Source organism: Megalops cyprinoides, chromosome 7, assembly GCF_013368585.1.
Source record: "Megalops cyprinoides isolate fMegCyp1 chromosome 7, fMegCyp1.pri, whole genome shotgun sequence".
NCBI lineage: Eukaryota > Metazoa > Chordata > Actinopteri > Elopiformes > Megalopidae > Megalops > Megalops cyprinoides.
The window spans coordinates 30,293,352-30,312,015 of record NC_050589.1 but is presented as its reverse complement, the minus strand read 5'-3'; the positions used below and the strand labels follow the sequence as shown (position 1 = coordinate 30,312,015).

Below are 18,664 nucleotides of genomic sequence, written 5' to 3'. Positions count from 1 at the left end.
CCACAGAATTGTACATGCAGTCTGCCTTGCATATGGTACTGCCCTTCCATGCTGTTAAAATGCTATTGACTTCATGAAGCCATGGAAATGAAGTCTGTTTAACAAAACAGAGTGGCTTTCCTTCATATCCTCTTGAAGCTTTAGGCAGGCAGGCGGTATGCTGATTATCTGGCTTCCACATTACCTGTCATTTCAGGCGAGGGCATGGAGAAGATGCATCTGCATTGCACTGATCGATGGGATTTGGTCGCCTATTTACGCAGTGGCTCGATATCCGCTGGCCGGAGCGCAGTTGTGGAATGCACTGGGGGAGGCAGCCCAGAGACTCTTGAGCCGGGGGGGGGCAAGGCTTGGCAGGAGAGGGGGCTTGGGAAAGAGCCCTGCTCCTTGAGATCAGGCTCAGTAGGAATAGCTGCATGGCTGGCATTGTGCTAGTTGTGTGTCACACTTCATGTTCAGTGATTTTTCTCCCACTGGGCTCTGGGAATCAGACCAAGGTCAAGTATCACTGTCTAATCAACCCCATCATGCTGACTGGTCATTCTAGCCACCGGTTAGGTCAAAGGTCAGACTGAATCTATGCCCTTGTTGAAAAGATTCCTTTTAAGAGCCTACTGCTGTATATCCACTACGCTGAAAAAAACCTGGCTTTGCAAAATGTGTGGTATGGGTTAATGGAGGCCAATGAAATTAAGGAAGTTGACCTGGCAAATGGATGATGTCACCGCCAGCAGCAAACCAGGGTAAACGGTGTAAAACAAGAAACAGCAGAGTGAAAAAAAGCCTCCTGGCTTTTGTGTATTGAAGTGCCAGATGCATTTAATCTTATAATACATATTCGTCCGAGAGGACTTTGTGAGGAAGCGGTGGGATGCCTTCCATGTCGGGTTGTACATTTTGAAAGGAACAGTCTGGCTTCCTGTCGACTGCCCTCCCTCCGTGGTCAGTCTCTTCGCTTCCACAATTAATGAAATTCCTTTACACCCTGCCAGCCTGGCCCTGCCGGCTCTTATCTCCCCAAAAAAGCTCTCTCTGCTGTCCCACAACAAATGCTAATCATTTCCATTATCATACAGAGACAGCCGCATGGAGGATAAAACAGACTTTCCTCCCACAAAGGATAAGGAGAGACAATGCGGTGCAGGGTAGGTCTTATCAATGCGGTGCACTTTCCCTGCATGCACACTATTAAAAAATGTCCTTTATGCAACTCCTGTGAGAGACATCGAGGGCCACACATGTGTGGGTTTCTCAGGGGCTCTCCATTAAATACGAATTGAGCCAAGAGGTATCAAAGACAAGAAGAAACATGGTAATACATCGGTGAGGCTAATATCCTGCCTTTGAAATTATGTCCACCCACCTGTTTCACATTCAAGCAGTAATGAGAAATTCTAGATCCCACCTCCAAATATGCCAAAGACTATCATTCATTATTTACAGACATCTACACATTTGCGCTGTAAAAAAAAAATTAGGGGGGTAAATCTAGACCTCCCAACGCCTGCCTTGTTATTTTGGATGGGTCATGACTATCCCATTTAGCTTCGCCTGCAATGAAATTAATTGAAACGTGAAATTGTTTTATAAGGGAGGAATGGGTCGTTGCAGTTTTATTGTTATATCTTCGGACTTAAACAGCCGATGAAGCATGGCTGGATACAGGCTAGATGTGTAAAACCTAATCAGCTGATCCACATCCTCAGGTTCCTCCATGTGTTGTCCCCCACTGCCCCACAACTGTGTTCCCCCTGCGTTCCCTTCGTGACTGTTGCTCCACTCTGACATTTCATTTGGACCATATGTAAATTGCTCTTATATTACTGATATTAATACCAATTAAATCTGACGGAACAAAGAGGGGAGCTTTTGATGAAAAGCCTATTCCTCTCATAGTGCTTTGACTGTTGTAGTGGGGACTTGGAATGCATAATAATCACCACTCTCAGACCATTGGGAATAAAAGGTGCAAATGATTGGCAAGAAGGATTTTATTTTTAGAAGATAGGGGGCTTACAGAACGCGGCAAGCTGTAATTTGACTGACTAAGGACAGCTTTATGCTGTCTGGGTTGTAGATTTCATCCCACCACTTTCCGGGCTAATAATCTTCAATGATGTGACAACCATATAGATGACATTGGCTATTTCAAGTTGAGATTTTTGCGATTTTGTCAGCAGCGAGTTTCATATGCCACAAGAAATGTTTCTTGATCAGGCGGCCCGGAAGAGTGGTGACGTGCAAGCACAGGGATAATGACACAGATTGTATGCATGCACGCATGCATCCATCCATTCATTCATTCATTCATCCATCCATCCATTCTTTTTTCGGATTTGTACAGAATTCTTCATTAAATCTCAAAACACTTCAATGAGTGAGAATTCCACTTCGTCTATCACCAACTTGGCTCATCCCTCCAAGTCATTTCATACCTGAACTCTCAGGTGGAGAGGCCAGATTTTAATTATACCAATTATACTTGCGGTGGTTAGGTGGCCAGATTGAGGGAACCAGTATTTTGGAATTTCTCCATGGCTGAGGAGTTGGCGTGCCTGCACTTTGCAAAGAGCAACTGATGGATCTTTAATTATCGCGGGGAAGGTAGGACCCCGGCTCTCTGTCTCATCGGTGAGGCGGTGTATGGAAAAAAGAAGGTGAGCTTCAAAATGAGCGAGGCCGCCTCGGGTTGCGCATGGGCCATTGCTGCCTGGCAATCACGGTAACTGGCGGCTGGCAAATTGAGGCCACATTTCTTTGTGTCAAAGTGAGCAAAGCGGATTACCATATCGTCAAAGGGGTCAAGAGGGGCTGAAACACGAGAGCAATATCTTCTGTGGCTTTTCTACGGGAGACTCAATTTGCCTTGCACCGCATGGTGGCTGTTTCTAAACATCGGGAAGATAGAGAATTGATAACTGCTGCTTTAATCTTGGGGATTGCGAAACATGAAAACAAGACATGTGTTTCCTGCATTCAAATGCCAGACTAAAACCCGCCATGAGCCTCTGTTAGCACTGATCTGAAATGGAAAGCCAACAGGAAATGCAAACAAGGTTCAGCACACATGGAAACACAAAGAGAGCTTATCAATAAACAGCACGCTCTGTCTGTCTTTCAGCTGTTGAAATAGGTTACCTCTTTCCTCACAAATAGTTCTTACATTTTACTTTTTACGTTACATTTGATGAAGTAAATTTAACTCTGTAGGATTATAATTGGAAATTGTGCCATCTGCCTCAAGGTGAAAAGCATTTCAAAATGTTGGAATTTCTCATTATGGGAACTGGTGATGTGCCACTATTGAGCTGACAATAATTAAACCACTTGAATTATTATTTTTTTACCTGCAGGGTTACATTAATTAGTAATTAAGTAAACTAGCTAGAATTAAATTAGCTAGAATGAAGCACTACACTGATATTCATAACCACCTCCACAGCTTGCAGACTGTGCTGTCAAACAGCATTGATGTATCACTAAACATGAATTTCATGAGCTGGAACTCTGAGGAAAGTGGAAGATACATCTGCAGAGGCCAGGAAATTTATTTCAGCCTATGAATCTCAAAGATGATTGAAAAGATTCTGCTTGATGTGTTAACTTTCTGAAGACAGAAGGTCCAGAATAAAAATGCTTTATCCACCACACCAGTTTTTTGCGGAAAATATGTATGAGATTAGGACCCAGGGCAGTAGAGGATCTCCCAAAAGCCTGACCTATGTGCCTGAAATGTTGGCAAACTCACAGCTGTATGTCAAAGATAGGAGATCTTAGTCAACATCCAGATTAATGGCCTATTAGCTTGCAACTGCTGACCAAATAGTATGCCCAAGCTTTAGCTATTAGGTTGTAAATTACATCAAATCAGAAAACTGAACATTATGAGAAAGGGCCACTTTTAGCATTGCAAACAGAAATGAAACACATTGTACTGAATTTGTTAACAGCCCTGCGCAGAACACAATGTGGTGAAACATGTTTCTTTTATAGATTTCTCCCACGGCCTTATTTGTTCTATTTTTAGCGTACATTTTTTTTTTGTACCAAGCTGTTGCACAATTGATGTTGACGAGGACCTGATTAGGATCATGTGGGTGAATTGTGAAGGTAAAGAAGAGGTCAGCAGTCTGCTGTGAACCACTGCAGTCACACTGTGCTTGGGCTTGGGCTTGTCCGATACTTCAAATAACGTAACTTACCGGAGATTTTCGGGAGCCTTTAAGATTCAAACCAATCAACTCAAATAAAGCTGAATGGCTCGATATAGCTTGTGAGACTGGGTTTTGTGTGTGAGTGGTGCGGTCTTAGCATCATAAGCAGAAGGTTATTGGGTTTACCTTCTGCTTTTATTTCTGTGCTGTTTGGGTGGCGTACTTTTCCCATAGCCTCTGTGGAGACCTTGGAGATGTGCCGTGGAGCTCCACACATGAGAGAAGAAGTTCTGACAACACTGTTGCGTTTTTCTGAGGATCATCACAGCATATTAATTACCTCATCGCTCCTCAACTTGTTAGCAGGTTCAGTCGACGTAATGAGTCTCTGGTGCTAATGCCCCTGTGAGTGTAATCTTCACCTCCTTTTGAGCATTTGCAGCCTCTTCGCAAAGTTATTTCACATCGCCCCCCTTGTTAAAATGTGTTATGTGCCTTAGCACTTAAGGCTATGCTATAGCCTGTGTTCAAAAGGTGGCTCACGCTGTTTCCACACTCCTCTCTGTCCTGTTGCAATTTGAGAGCATTGTCATAACGTCGCTCCACTCGACTCATTCTTGCAAAAAATGATTGAAATCAACCAAATAATGCCTGTGCGAGCTGACAGGCCAGTGTTTTCGCCATACGAATATCGTTTTCTTATTTTTGTTGCGCTGCTTTCCTACCCATTCCCTGGCTTCCTAATTTTACACACCCCTGTCAGAGCATTCTCACCTGGCAGAGTGCTGGAGTCAGGGACCGAGATTTGGGGATTTGGGGATTTTGAGATTTAATGCAGTGAGAAATAAGGTATGAAATAAAATGATCTAAAGCCGCCTGGGGTGAAGCACAGAGATTTTTCCCAGAAGCCCCACAAATTTATGGCTGAGGGGTGGAAGGGCGAGCGCCTTCGACAGCTTTTGCCCATGCGCCCGGGAATGTTCTGTTCACAGCAGGAGGGAACAACAGGGCCACGACCGCCTCCCTTGCCCGTTTCGTCACTACCCCTCAGAGGAGCTCAATCAATGCCACAGCTGTGCCCCGCGTCACCCGCGTAGACAACGCAACTGACCGCTGATGGCGGTCGAGGCGTGAAAACGCTAGAGGCCGGGAGGACCAGAGTGACAGGTGCTGATTCTTCACGGGGCGGCTGAAAGTGTCAACGTCACGTTCGTTTTCACTCGTTCTGATAAAACCCAGCGTCCGCCCTGGCATGGAGACAATGAGTCAGTAGGTGAGCCCTGTCTATTTCCCTGACAATGTGAATGGCATGATGGATTGTCACGGCTCTGGAGATGAGGCAGGGGTGCTTGCACACACTTCTTGTCCCACTGCTCTCGCTTACCGTGGCTAGCTGCCACTCCTTTTTTCCAGGGCCCCCTTCTCATGCCCCTGCAGTATTGTCCTCCATTAAAATACACAGGAAAGAAAGGCTTTAAGTGATTCGAGGCCATAGATATGGAGATGACATACTGCCTTCCCATTATCCCTTGAGACGCCGCACGGGGTGAACCCAGGTGAATGGGTTATGTGGCAGAATAAGCTGTGCATTATTTTAGAAGGGCCATGAATAATCGGGAGGGGGGGTACCTACATCTCCATGACATTCAGGGCCACTGAAACTTCAGGTAACACTTGTTGTGGTTTCTTGGGGCTGTGGTATGGCACCTCGGTTCACATGGCAGCAGTAGGCAATGTCTGCCATCCCCTATTCCCTTTCCATGGCAATTTCAGACGCGTGGGAAGGTGTGCCGTTTTATTTTGCTTCAGACTACTCAATACATAATGGGCAACAGTGAGCGCATCTTTCGTCTAATGGCCAGGTTTCTATGGAAACCAGGTCAGATTGGAAGGCACTTGAAGAAAATACCCTGGGGCTTCAGTTTGCTCCCTGACTCTGCTTCAAAACAAGGCTTAATTAAATTTGTTGGCCCTATGAAACGCTTCATGAGGCCTGGTTCGGCAAATCACACTTGGACATTTTTCATTCAGAAATTCACAGGTTATGATGTCTGAGAAGACCCAGCTTTCATAATGAGAGTCTTTTTAGCACTTCTTGTTAAGTTGAATGTACCTGTGGAGCTCTTGCACCAGCTAGTAAAAGGAAAAAGAAAATATATATACACAGTCTATTGTTCTCTGTGTCATTTCAGAGGGAAGCAGAGGTTGGGGTAAATGGGTTCGCTGTACTACAGATCATTAAAGCCAATCAGCTGGAAGTGCAGCCAAGCACAGACAGCACACATTTACATCTCTGTCATGTATATTTAATCTGGTATTAAGACGCAGATGAGACCTCTCAATCACTCAGACTCATGCTCATCGCAGTAGACCGCTGATCCATGAAATTGCCTCACCTCTGGTCTTTGTAGCATTGCAGGTTGCATATTGCAGTGGGAGTCCGTGTTGATGCCGCAGGGTGCTCCTGGTTGCAAATGCACTTTGACACTGCCCTCTGTTTGGCCATTGTTTAATTATGCCCTTCAACTGGTTATCATGTAAGTCTAAAACACATATATGCACTCACGAGGTTGTGCAGATCCACCACAAATGAGCAGGTCTATTATAATTTTAGCTGGTGTCCTCTGATCATGCATCATCGCAGGAATAACTGTTTTTTGAGTGCAGTGATCACTCAGTTTTCGGTCTCTGACAGAAAAGTCTGAGGACAGCATTATCATTAGCAAGGCCTCATCACAGGCTTTGTCTGTTCCCTATGACAAACTTTGCTGATGAAAGCATTTTGGCATCAGAGCTGATTCTAATGAGAGCTTTCAGCTTCTCTGGTCTGAATTTACATTAATGTACAACGATTACTGTGGAGAACAGAAAACCATGGAAAACCATATACAGGCAGTGTGCAGAGCTCAAGGCTCTGCAACAGCTAATAAACCTGCCCTAGATGTGTGCAAAGTATTCTAATATTCAATATTCACAATATTCATACAAAGTTCCAATGCAATTTGTCAAAATAAAGACCATGCATACCACATCATACAAAGCGCAGCACATTCACATTCTGACCAAAGTATGAAAACATTCTGAATGTATAAAGACTCAAGACTCAAGACTCAAGAACTTTATTTGTCACATGCACAGTTATAAACAGTATACAACTTGTAATGAAATGTAAAACTGGTCCAACTCCTTAGACTGTGCAAAATAGAAGAGATAAAAATAAATTGGATAAAAATAGATAAAATAGATGAAAGGAAAACATGTACAAAAAGAATAAAAACTAGAAAGTACCAAATGCAGGTAGTACTGAGAGCAGGAAAGTAACAACCACATCATTAAAGACCAGAGTTTGTGTTCAAGATTAGTGTGGCGGGCATGTCTGTATTGAGGAGTCTGATGGCCTGGGTCCTCCTGATCCTCTCAGTTTTGGCCATCAGGTCCTCAGTGATATGAACTCCAAGATACCTGAAGCTACTCACTCTCTCCACTTGGGTCCCACCAATCATGAGTGGGGTGTAAGTCTGCTGCTGCCTCCTTCTGAAGTCCACAACCAGCTCCTTGGTTTTGCTGACGTTCAGATAGAGACAGTTCTCCTGGCACCAGGTTATCAGCTTCTCCACCTTGTCTAGGTAGGCGGTCTCATCGTTGTTGGAGATGAGGCCCAGAACCACTGTATCATCAGCAAATTTGACAACAGAAGTGGACCTGTAAGAGGACACACAGTTGTGTGTATAGAGAGAGTAGAGTAGGGGGTTCAGGACACAACCCTGTGGGGCTCCTGTACTCAGGGTGATGGTGCTAGAGGTGAACTAGCCCATTCTTACTACCTGAGGTCTGCCTGTAAGAAAATTCAGAAACCTAGTCACAGAAGGGGGCATTCAGGTCCTTGAGCAAGGACTAACCAAAAATCATTTATATGTGTCATTTACGTAACACGATCCACAATAAAATACAAGAAATTTCTACGTAAGAGCAAGTTCACATGGAATTGTTTTAGAATGTTGTAAGTGTTTAGTGTGATGGCAAAGAGGGTCAGAACATGGCAAGACAGCTACAGAATTTGTGATTTTGCAAGAAGACTGTTCAAAAGCAATTTGGACACAGGAGAGCACAGTTCTTTCTTTGCCTGTCCCTTTTAAGCATGCATTAATCATTTCCACCCCAGGGTGGGCTTTTTCCAGACGAAGGGCGAACAAGGGATCTACCGCGATAGTATCGATCCCCCCTGCTAATTCCGCCAGCAAAAGGCACAGAAAATTCCCACCGATTGATTCGGAGGCCCGGATCGTCCCAGGGGAGCGGCCCTTAATTGAGTGCCAGACCGCTCCCATGCTGATGGTCTGGGGAGAGCGGTATTGCATGGTTACCGTTCATTACACGCACCTACATGTGCCCCATGTCTTCTGTCTTCATTGGTCCACCTCCCCCAAAACTACAGCTATATCCACAGGTCCCCTGGGAAATGAAAAAAGAACAGGGCAAACAGAGTGCATCCGTTCTGTTATTCTTCACTCATAACACATTTTAAAAGGGCTATCTATTTGTTATTAAAAATTCAGTATCATGCAATTTATTACATATACAATAACTATCATTTCACAAGTGACTCCTGCCTGTCATTGGTGAGTCACAGGAAAGAACCCATTTCAGCCTGCATAAATAATGCATTTGGTGCACGGTTATTATTGATTAGCTCAATGATATTATGAATGAAAAGCTCTTTGCCGCCTCCTCTTTTCTAAAAAGTTTCACAGCAATTAATTTTCTGAAAGATGTTTTAAATTAAAATTGCAGTTCCTCAGTCTGAATGGATTGTCCTCCTTTGAGGTACATGCTTTGACCTATTCATTAAAGGATTTTGCCAGTAGCCTGGAAACCTTTTTTTCAAAGGTATAAATGACACTAACACACACACGCACGCACACACACGATCCAACTAAAAGATATTGGAATTGGATTTGACCTAAGAATCCAGCATCTGAGAAGCAGTTGAGTGGCTGCCGTGCTACACCTATGATCAGTGCTAATGCTAAAAGTTAAAAATAACAGCTCGTCAGCCTGTGTTTGGCCAGTGGGTGGGTTTGCATCGTCAGTGAGTTTGGATGATGGGGAAAAAGTCATGGCTATGACCCATTATACCCCTACAAGGTGCAAATCCCCAGACTCTGAAATCCTGTCTCCACTTGGGATAAGCTGAGAATCCTCCACACCAGATGCTTAATTCACTGTGGGCTTTAGCTGAGTGTCCAGAGGCAGAAAGTTTGGACATTGAATCCCCAGCTGAGCAAAAAGAAGCTAATCTTCTGTCAAGCTGAAACCTCAGGCTCCAAAGATGGACTGTGCAGTTTGTCAAAAGTTTTGGAGGGTTTATCTCCAGTGAAAGCCGACTGTGACAGGATTGTCCACAGCTCTGTCTTGCAAGTGGGTAAACGCAGAGTTCCACTTCTTTAGAAGACAGATTTGTGATACTTGCAATAATATACAGGTGTAATCGTGCAGTGCTACATTTGCAGAATTATTTTTTCTTTCTGACTCAGATTGCCACAGTAAATATCCTACTATATGAATGCACAGCCTGTGAAAATGTCAGTTATGTACTATAAGTCAACCCAGACTAGGCTGTCTGCTTTGAATGAATCCAAATGAATATTGATGATAGTGTGCTCGACCTGGAAACTAATCAAGCTCAGCTGATAATATGATCACAATTAAATATTCATGCTAATTAATGTGGATCGTGTCAGTCCACTGTGGAATGACTTGGGAGAGACAACAAAGACAGAGCAGTCCCTTCCAGCAACTTTACCTTGAACAAACTGTATCTCACATATGGCCAATGTAAGGTCAGGGAGCTTTAATATGAGTGCAGGTCACGGAGTGAAAGTTTTTGTTTGGAGGAACAGATTTTGGAAGCATATGGCATTAATTAAACAGCAAAATGTCCATTAAATTAGAATATGACCTTGGATGTTAGGAGCGGTGTTCAACACAACACTGTTTAACTCAATATATTCAATTACATGTTTTACAAAAAAATCATCCAGCAGAGGCGTAAAATGAGTTTGCCAGGGCGCTGTTGAGCTACACTGCATTCAGTGTGAATTGTGAAGTCAGTGCACATACAGACTGCCCCAAGAACCTAGGGGATACTACTGGGTAAATTATTATAGGTAAACTGCAGAAAAATCCTGACTGTTGAAGAAAATTCAGAATCAAATGGACACAGGCATACATTTAAAATGCACCAGTTTCAGGTGGAAAATAATTCATTTCTTCATAACAAGAAAACGTTTGTAAAGGCAATTGTTCCCCTGGGCCCTGCCAACGATGGTGAGGCAGTTTTGAGTAAGAATGGATATCTGTATGGTCTGTCAGTGCTCTTGGTTCCTCCCCAAGCCTTTGTTTTCATTTGGTTCCTCTGCAAATACGACCATAATACTCACACAAACTGAGACCCTCAGCAGTTTTTTTCTTTAGCATGCAGAGATATAACAGCCGCTGAGGGTGTTAGACGCTGCTGTGATTTTCCAGAGAGACTGGATTCCTTTGAAAATAGATTATAGACCTATTTTTAATTTATTGAGGATGTGTAATTGCATTCACACACATCTGCAAGTCAAACATTAGGACTGCTATAGCCATATCGCCTGTGTGCATGTTTGTGTGTGCATTGTGAGTGTGTGTCCCTTTTTCTGTGTGTATTTGCCTTTGTGTGTATGCATGAGTGTCTGTGTGTGTTTATATGTGTATGCATGTGTATCTTTCTTCCTGAGTGTGTGTGTGTGTGTGTGTGTGTGTGTGCGTGTGTGTGTGTGTGTGTGTGTGTGTGCGTGTGTGTGCGTGTGTGTGTGTGTGTGTGTGTGCGTGCCTGTGTATGTTTAACATTCTGGTTGATGGCTTAATTCTCATTAATCTTAAGCCATAGGGAATTATGGCTTTTAGGGATTTTGTGTATGTGAGCATGTTGTGGACTATGAGACTGACTAATGAGTAATGAGAGTAGTAATGATCAATTCCAAATTGTTAACACACCCAAAGGGGTCAAAACCTGAACCTTGATGAACGTGTTGAAGTGATGCAGAAGGTCACGTCCATAAAACAACAGCAACACAAAATATGTTAAACTATGCGTAATTTCTTCACCCCTCACCCCATGCTTGAAAATGTTTAAAGTTTAAAATGAAATTTTGGGCACACTTTTACTGTATCAGATGTTCCAAATTATTTATAATGTGAAAACCCAGGCCCAACAGACAGGCAATCTATCATCTGAAAATGAATAAAAACAGTGTTAGGAAAAATGCAGCTAATGGCTGATAAGCGGCGTTTCTACTTAATTACCCATGAGCCCTCTTCATTAAATAAATTCTGCATTGATTTAATGTGGCTGTTAACTCATTTTAGCTTTTATATAAGGGCAATAGTTATCAGGCTCTTCGTCTGGAGATTAAATTAGTTTTTCAAGCTAATGTTAAGACTCGCTCAGTTTGCTCTTAAAATGTCGTTTGATGTACGGCTCTGTACGGTCCGCTTTACAAAATGGATTGTTGTTTGCTGAATTATTTATGAATATATCAGGATGGGGAACATGTCTGCATGTAATCTCAAAAAAACTTTAAAATGTTTAATTGGTTCTGCCTTCCATTTAGAGTTACACTTTGTGATACATATGCTCAGAGAACTGTGAATCCATGCCAAGCTTTATTGATCTTAGTGTTGGTCTGTCCTCATCAACTACATTTGTATAACAAATATCAAGATGTTACATATTGTAAGGAGGGTTTTTAATTTTAATTTTATTGCATTTTCATGTTACACATAACCACTTTTGTACTGTTTAATATTTCCCATACTCAGCCTCAGCCATTCTGTGAGAAATGTGTGAAAATATATATCTGTGTTATATTATTCATGTCTATATTTCATTTCATTATACTGCAGGTTATATGTGGAAACAGTTATTGATTACTAGGCCTGATCATATGTCTAATGTATTCCCTGTGATATTTATAATGTCTATTTATCTACAGAACTCAATTCACAACTGAAAGGAAATCGTTTTAATTTGGGCTTGTTGTTAACCAGGATCCTTATGTGTGTCTTTCCCTCTCGCTGCTATTGCCATCTGTCTGTCCATATTGTGCGACCTCCCCTCCCGTGTTTCTCTGTCAGACCTCTCTTTCAGCTTCCTCCTTGTAGTGTTTGTGGTGTGTGGCCTGGCCCTTCTGGGACTCTGTGCGTTCGCCACTTGGAAGCTCTGCTGGGTGCCCTGGCGAAACAAGGCCCTGTCCTCTAGCGCCGCTGCCCTTGCCCCGGCCTGCCCCCCCGAAGGAGGCGGAGACAACCACGCCCCGCAGCCGCATCGCGCCCCGGTCACCATGGCGACGGAGAAGCTGAAGGACCCCCTGTCCTCCATGAGCTTCCTGGAGGCGGCGGTGAAGATCAGCCACACGTCGCCTGACATCCCGGCGGATGTGCAGCTCTCCATGAAGGACCACTTCCTGCGCCGCACCCAGCGCATGCAGCGGCAGACCACTGAGCCCGCCTCCTCAACCAGGTCAGGCCACGCCCCTCGCACGCCTCGGACGCCAAGGTCTCTGAATTAAGGGCCATTGATAAATCTGAGCATTTCCTGTGCTACCGCAGTGAGGATTATGGGTCTTGATCCTGGTGGGTCTGGGCCGAGAAAGGTCAACTGCATCATGCAGAGATTAACACAGGGAAGTGGGCAACCAGCCACTTAAAAACTAGCATTTGTATTTGAAAAGACTTGGCATTTGTATTTGTACACTGTACCTATGTTTGAAATTAACATTTCAAAGCATATTGAAATTTTGTAATTTGTACTTCAAATACTAAACCAGGATATTTTTGTATTTGTAAATATAAAATTGTAATTAAAATACAAATATAATTAAAATAATTAAAATACAAATATAGATAATAATTTTTTTTATTATTGCTATGCCTCCTCTGGCGAACGTTTGGAGGCTTTTGGCAGTCACTAGTAATTGTCTTAATGGTCTTATTTTCCATAGCCGAAGGGCAATAAGCCTACGATCTGGTTGCTGCCACTTTGAGGAGTTTGGCTTTTTTCTTCCCTAGATGGATGAGACAGCAGCAGAAGCTGTTTGCTCTTGTTTGATACCAACAGAAGCAGTGCACACACATTGCCGGAAGTCAATTCACATGTGATTTTTCGCCATCGTCTTGAATCGCTTAGATGTTCCAAGGCTATAGCAGCCGCACGTGGGTCCCGAAAAGAGGAGTAAAATCTCTACATAACGGCAGCAAATTAAAGTCAGCGGTGAGGAAAATTGATTTCCCTGGCAGCGGTTCATCTCATATGAACTTAACATGCTTTTTCATGCTTGCAAAACAGAGAGATACCTTTGATCTAAGTCCATGATTTCATGCAACTTGTGTATTTCTAGAAATATATTTTTAATGTTTATTAATTTGCACATTGGTGCCAAAATTTGTATAACTTCTTTTCTTGTTCTCTAAGACCTTCAGGTTATTCCAGATTTATGTGCGATTCCACAGAATAATGCTCTGCTCCTCATTATGCATATTGGACTTATGAGGTCTACTGTCCCTTTTCATGGAAAATAATTAAGACTACAGGGAGCAGATTACACTGAGGACAAATCACTTTGGTGTTCTTCCAGTGCCTCTTTAGGGCAGCAAATCCAACAAACTACTGAAATGACTGGGGATTATATGTCTTAGTATCAACTGAGTTTTTTTATTCATGTAACTATCTCTTGTGCCACTGATGTGATGATATTTGGAAATAAAAAGGATCATAATTTCCTGGCTGTGGGTTTATGCAGAACCTTGCTGGTATTGTTTACCTCAGAGGAAGCACCTGTTTCCACAGTGGGTGAAATTGGACAGGGGTATTTCAGCTTGAGGCAGCCGCAGCTGTGCACCACCCAGATTTCACACCTGGTTCTGGGCACAATTCCAGCGCACGAATTTACCGTTCACACTGTCACATCACTATGGCAAGCCTGCCAAGCCAGCTCAACTCTCTCTGTCTGTCTCTTTTTCCTTTTCTCTCCTCTTCTCTTTCCCCTCCCTTCCCTCTCTCTCTCATGCTCCCCCTCCCCTTTCTACCTTTACTTCTGTCTTTCACGCTCTCCCTTTCCTTCTGACACTTTTTCTCTCTCTCACTGTTTCTCTTTCCCTGGTTTTCTCTCTTCTTGGCTCTCTCCCTCTTTCTCCTTCTTTCTCACTCTGGCTCCTTTACCTTCTTTCTCCCTGTGTTCCCCTCCCTCGCTCCCTCTGTGTCCCCATCCTCCTCCTCCCCCCTCTCTCCCTCTCCCCTCCTGTTCATTCTCTCTTTCTCTCCTCTCTGTCTCTCTTTCATTCACTCTTTCACCCTCTCCTCTCTATGCCTGTCCCTCTCTCACCCCCTCCCCCTTCCTTTTGCAGGCACAGCTCTTTTAAGAGGCACCTCCCCAGACAGATGCAGGTGTCCAGCCTGGACCTGGGCAACGACTATGTGGACGTGGACGAGCAGCCCACCTGCATCGGTCGCATCAAGCCCGAGCTCTATAAGCAGAAGACGCTGGAGACGGAGGAGTCGTCCAAGAACGGCGGCAAGACCTGCGGCAAGATCAACTTCTCCCTCAAGTACGACTATGAGAACGAGGCGCTCATCGTCAACATCCTCAAGGCCTTCGACCTGCCCGCCAAGGACTTATGCGGCAGCTCCGACCCCTACGTCAAGATTTACCTGCTCCCTGACCGCAAGCGTAAGTTCCAGACGCGCGTCCACCGCAAGACCCTCAACCCCACGTTCGACGAGTCCTTCCAGTTCCCGGTCACCTACGATGAGCTGGCCACCAGCAAGCTCCACCTGAGCGTGTTTGACTTTGACCGATTCTCTCGGCACGACATGATCGGGGAGGTAATACTGGACAATCTCTTCGAGGCGTCAGACCTCTCCAGGGAGACATCGATCTGGAAGGACATTCAGTATGCCACCACCGTAAGAAGCTCTTTATTTATTTAGTTTTTTCCCTTGATAAGGCAAACTGTGCCTCATTTGCTTCAATTTGTGTCACCTCACCTTTTCTGTTCCCCATGATTAATACAAAGCTTATTACGTATGCAGGAAGTGAGCCTTGCTCATTGATGGAATCTCCAGTGAGAGTTCTCTCTTGGCCTACGATTGGAAACAGATGAAACTGTGCCTGGGGCTGAATCTGAAAATTAATAGTAACTTTCCATTATTGTTTTGGTGCAAGGTCTGTCTGTATGTTATAAAGTATGTTTGACTCCCTGTCCAGCATGCCTTGCTATATACAGATATTCCTCTGTTTATAAGTGCTGGAACAGCAAGCTTTCAATGGCATTAACAATGACATTGTCAAGCAACAGAATTTTTTTTTTCCTGTATTCTATGTGATAGATTTTCACAATCATGAAAGTGGTACCAAGTGGTTAAACAAACTCAAGAGATCATACTCTTCAACTTTAAAATGTTAGGTTAGTTTTGTTTCACAACTTTTTGATAAATGCAGCAACTTTTCATACCACAGTGCTTTCATACGTAGTGGTATCCCTCTGTAGAAAACCAAAAGAAATTGTTCTCAACACAGTTTGACTTTTCTCCAAGACTTTATTTAAGTCAACGTTAAGTCTAGGCGCCAACAACTATTTTCATTTTTCCCCCAGAAAGGTTGCTTAAACATGGTAAAAGCACAAACCGTGGATATAGAAAATACAACACTCATTATTGTAGCAAAGAAGTTTTAAGATGTAATCCGGATTTAATTAAAATTTTAAAAGACACATTTGGATTTGAAAAAGGAAATGTATCCACATATTGTATATTTCAGATTCATTAGAGAGGACTTCAAAGGGATGGGTAATGTTTTATGCTCTCCCTTCTTGGTGCCAGATAGAATCAGTATCACTCAGACCCTTTTGGCAAAATAGCATTTATCTTTTTTAATGTTTTTAAGATTATTGCAATTATTATTAATCTGTTGTTATCATGCGCTGCAGTCTTTCACCACTGCACAAAGATCAAAGTCCACAAGTTAGAGGCAGCTAGTCAAAGAATTTAAAGGAAATAACAGGTCTGAGTTTAGACCTCCATTTATAGTGTAATGCGTATTACCAGACCAAATAATCACAGCATGATAGTTCTGGTTGACAAATTTGTGGTGACAGTAGTATAAGAAAAGTCATTATTAGCATTTTAGCTTTAGCATTGGCATATTAGCGTATTAATGAGGAGGTTCTTTTATCACTGTTTTTTTTCCCTGACTGACCTTTACTGGTTTTACACATTAACTAATCCAGTGCCCCAGAGGACCTTAAACTGTTAGTTTTGTTGACACTAAAGGCTTGTCTGCATGCTTCAGAGTTAAGGTTAAACCCGCTGAGCTTTGAGATCATATTAGTTTGAGTGGCACTGCCTTTCAGTGCTTCCCTGTCCCTGAGCTTATTAGCAATAGCACATGTTCTATTTGAAGCAATTATCTTCCGTGGCATATGTATTAGATGGCAGATTAGATAACCAGACAGGAACAATTCCTGTGTAGGTGTTTTCAGTCCAATCCTCCCTCTTATGCTTTGAGGATCTGAAACCCTCCCCGGCAATCCTTTGTTGCTGAAGATATTTTGTTTTGATAAAGTGGTGGGCAGGTGTCAGCGCTTGTGAGGTTTAAGAAGCAGAAGCTGCTGAGTTGTCAGCAGCCGCATACACTGGGTGAGTTTCGGGGCCTGCCCAGCGATGTGGGTGGTCCCATGGCAGCCGCAGTTACACACTCACTGCTTGCCTTTGTTTGCCCTCACTGCCACTGCAGAGGCAGGTGCTCTGCAGCTGAGGTCTTAATATGATGTAGTTTCCTATTACCCTGGACCCACCGCTAACTGTGGGGTTACATCAGTTCAAGGTACTGACATGGGTACTACAGAGTTCAATTAAGGGTGTATAAGGATTTTCTAACATGAAAAAAAAATCCTCACCTGCTTTTATACTACCTCTGTTCATTTGGGCCTGCCTATTTGAGAGCATTACCTGCTTACCGCACCCCACAACCAAACTCCACTGGTGGCCAAGTTGTTAGCCACATTGCATTACCTGTGAGGTGACATGAGGTAGCATGCCCAAGGCTAAAGCCCAGAGGGGAGTTCTTTATGGTTGCTATCAATGGGGCCATGCAAAAATCAAATATGATATGGTAAAGGCATCAGGTAACTCAGAGGTAGTGCAGTATATTAAAAACATTAATAACATGTTATTCCCTGGACATTAAATGACAATGTTCTGCAAAGACACTAGTAAACCGAAGTGTTATGTATTGTGGTAATTTTGGTAATGGTAAAAAGAGACAGGTCAATGGTACAGTATATCTCATGTGAATTTAGTTCTTATAAACATTTTTTCCTTTTTTTTATCTTTCAATGTTTTTTCATTCAAACGGCCCATGTACTGTATAACACCCTTATGACATTGCATTAGTGCGCGCAAACGCATGTGCCTAAAAATACCTATAAGTTGATTCAACTGGGTATGCTACATTATAGCAGTGTGTTGATATCACATGTACTGCACTGAGAAAACAAGGGAAAGACAGCATTTGCAGTATGCATGAGTTTGTGCCCAAAATAGTCTTGGCTATGATACTCCAGTCTGTAGGAGTCGCACCACTGGGCACCACTCCAGGGGCTCGGGTACCTCATTCATCACACAGAAGCCTTCCTCAGAGAGGCCATTCACTGATCTTGTAGTTATTGCTAAAGTGGCAGAAAGCTGTTAGCTCTTTGCGCAGTGCGCTAATTTCATTGAGCCAAGGTGATTTGCAATAGAAACAGTGAGTGGACCGTACCATAATTGCTGTAATAAAGTAGACATCGACGGGGACGAAGGCCAGACAATGGGCCGGATCGCTGCTTAATGAGAATGGAGCCCCGCATAGTAAAAACCCCAAAAGATTCAGAGGAGGAGTGTCGGCAGAGTAAAACTGCTTTTTACAGCTGTGCTCCCTTTAACTGACACAGGGAAGCAATGAGTTTGGAGCGGGGGGAAACAAAAAAGGACTGTCGATCAGAGAGGTGAAAAACATATCAAATGTAATAATAAAAAACACCATCAGCCACAAAAATAAACAGTTTGACAGGAAGGAGGGGGGGGAGGGGCTAGCTGGGAGTTTCACGAGGATGTGACTTAGCCATGTTTAATCCATCCAAACTGCTGGGGGAAGAACTCAGCAGTACTCATATGTAGTCTCAAGTGTATTTATAAAGATCTGGCTTCCCTCGCTAGCTGTAGGATCCAGTTTTTTCACCTTCTGCGATAGACATCATGGGGATGAAAGGAAGCCGGTTCTGTCAGCTGTATGACGGTGAATGAGTGTTTAAAAGGCAACGTCATTCGGAATGAACTAGCTGTCACAGGGTGAAAGACTTCAAGGAAGGATTTTTTGAGGTAATCAGACACATAAAGACACCGTGGCAGAGAGATATGGTACATACAAAAAAGGAGTGCA

At 43.3% G+C, this 18,664-nt stretch overlaps 1 protein-coding gene across 1 annotated transcript in view; it reads left to right on the top strand.

Moving 5' to 3' along the window:
• syt6a (synaptotagmin VIa) overlaps positions 1-18,664 on the top strand; it is a 44,568-nt gene that overhangs the window by 19,812 nt on the left and 6,092 nt on the right. The window contains exons 2-3 of the mRNA XM_036532992.1: positions 12,324-12,708; positions 14,592-15,150. Of these exons, the coding sequence (XP_036388885.1) occupies positions 12,324-12,708; positions 14,592-15,150 (944 nt within the window). The remainder of the gene's footprint in view (positions 1-12,323; positions 12,709-14,591; positions 15,151-18,664) is intronic.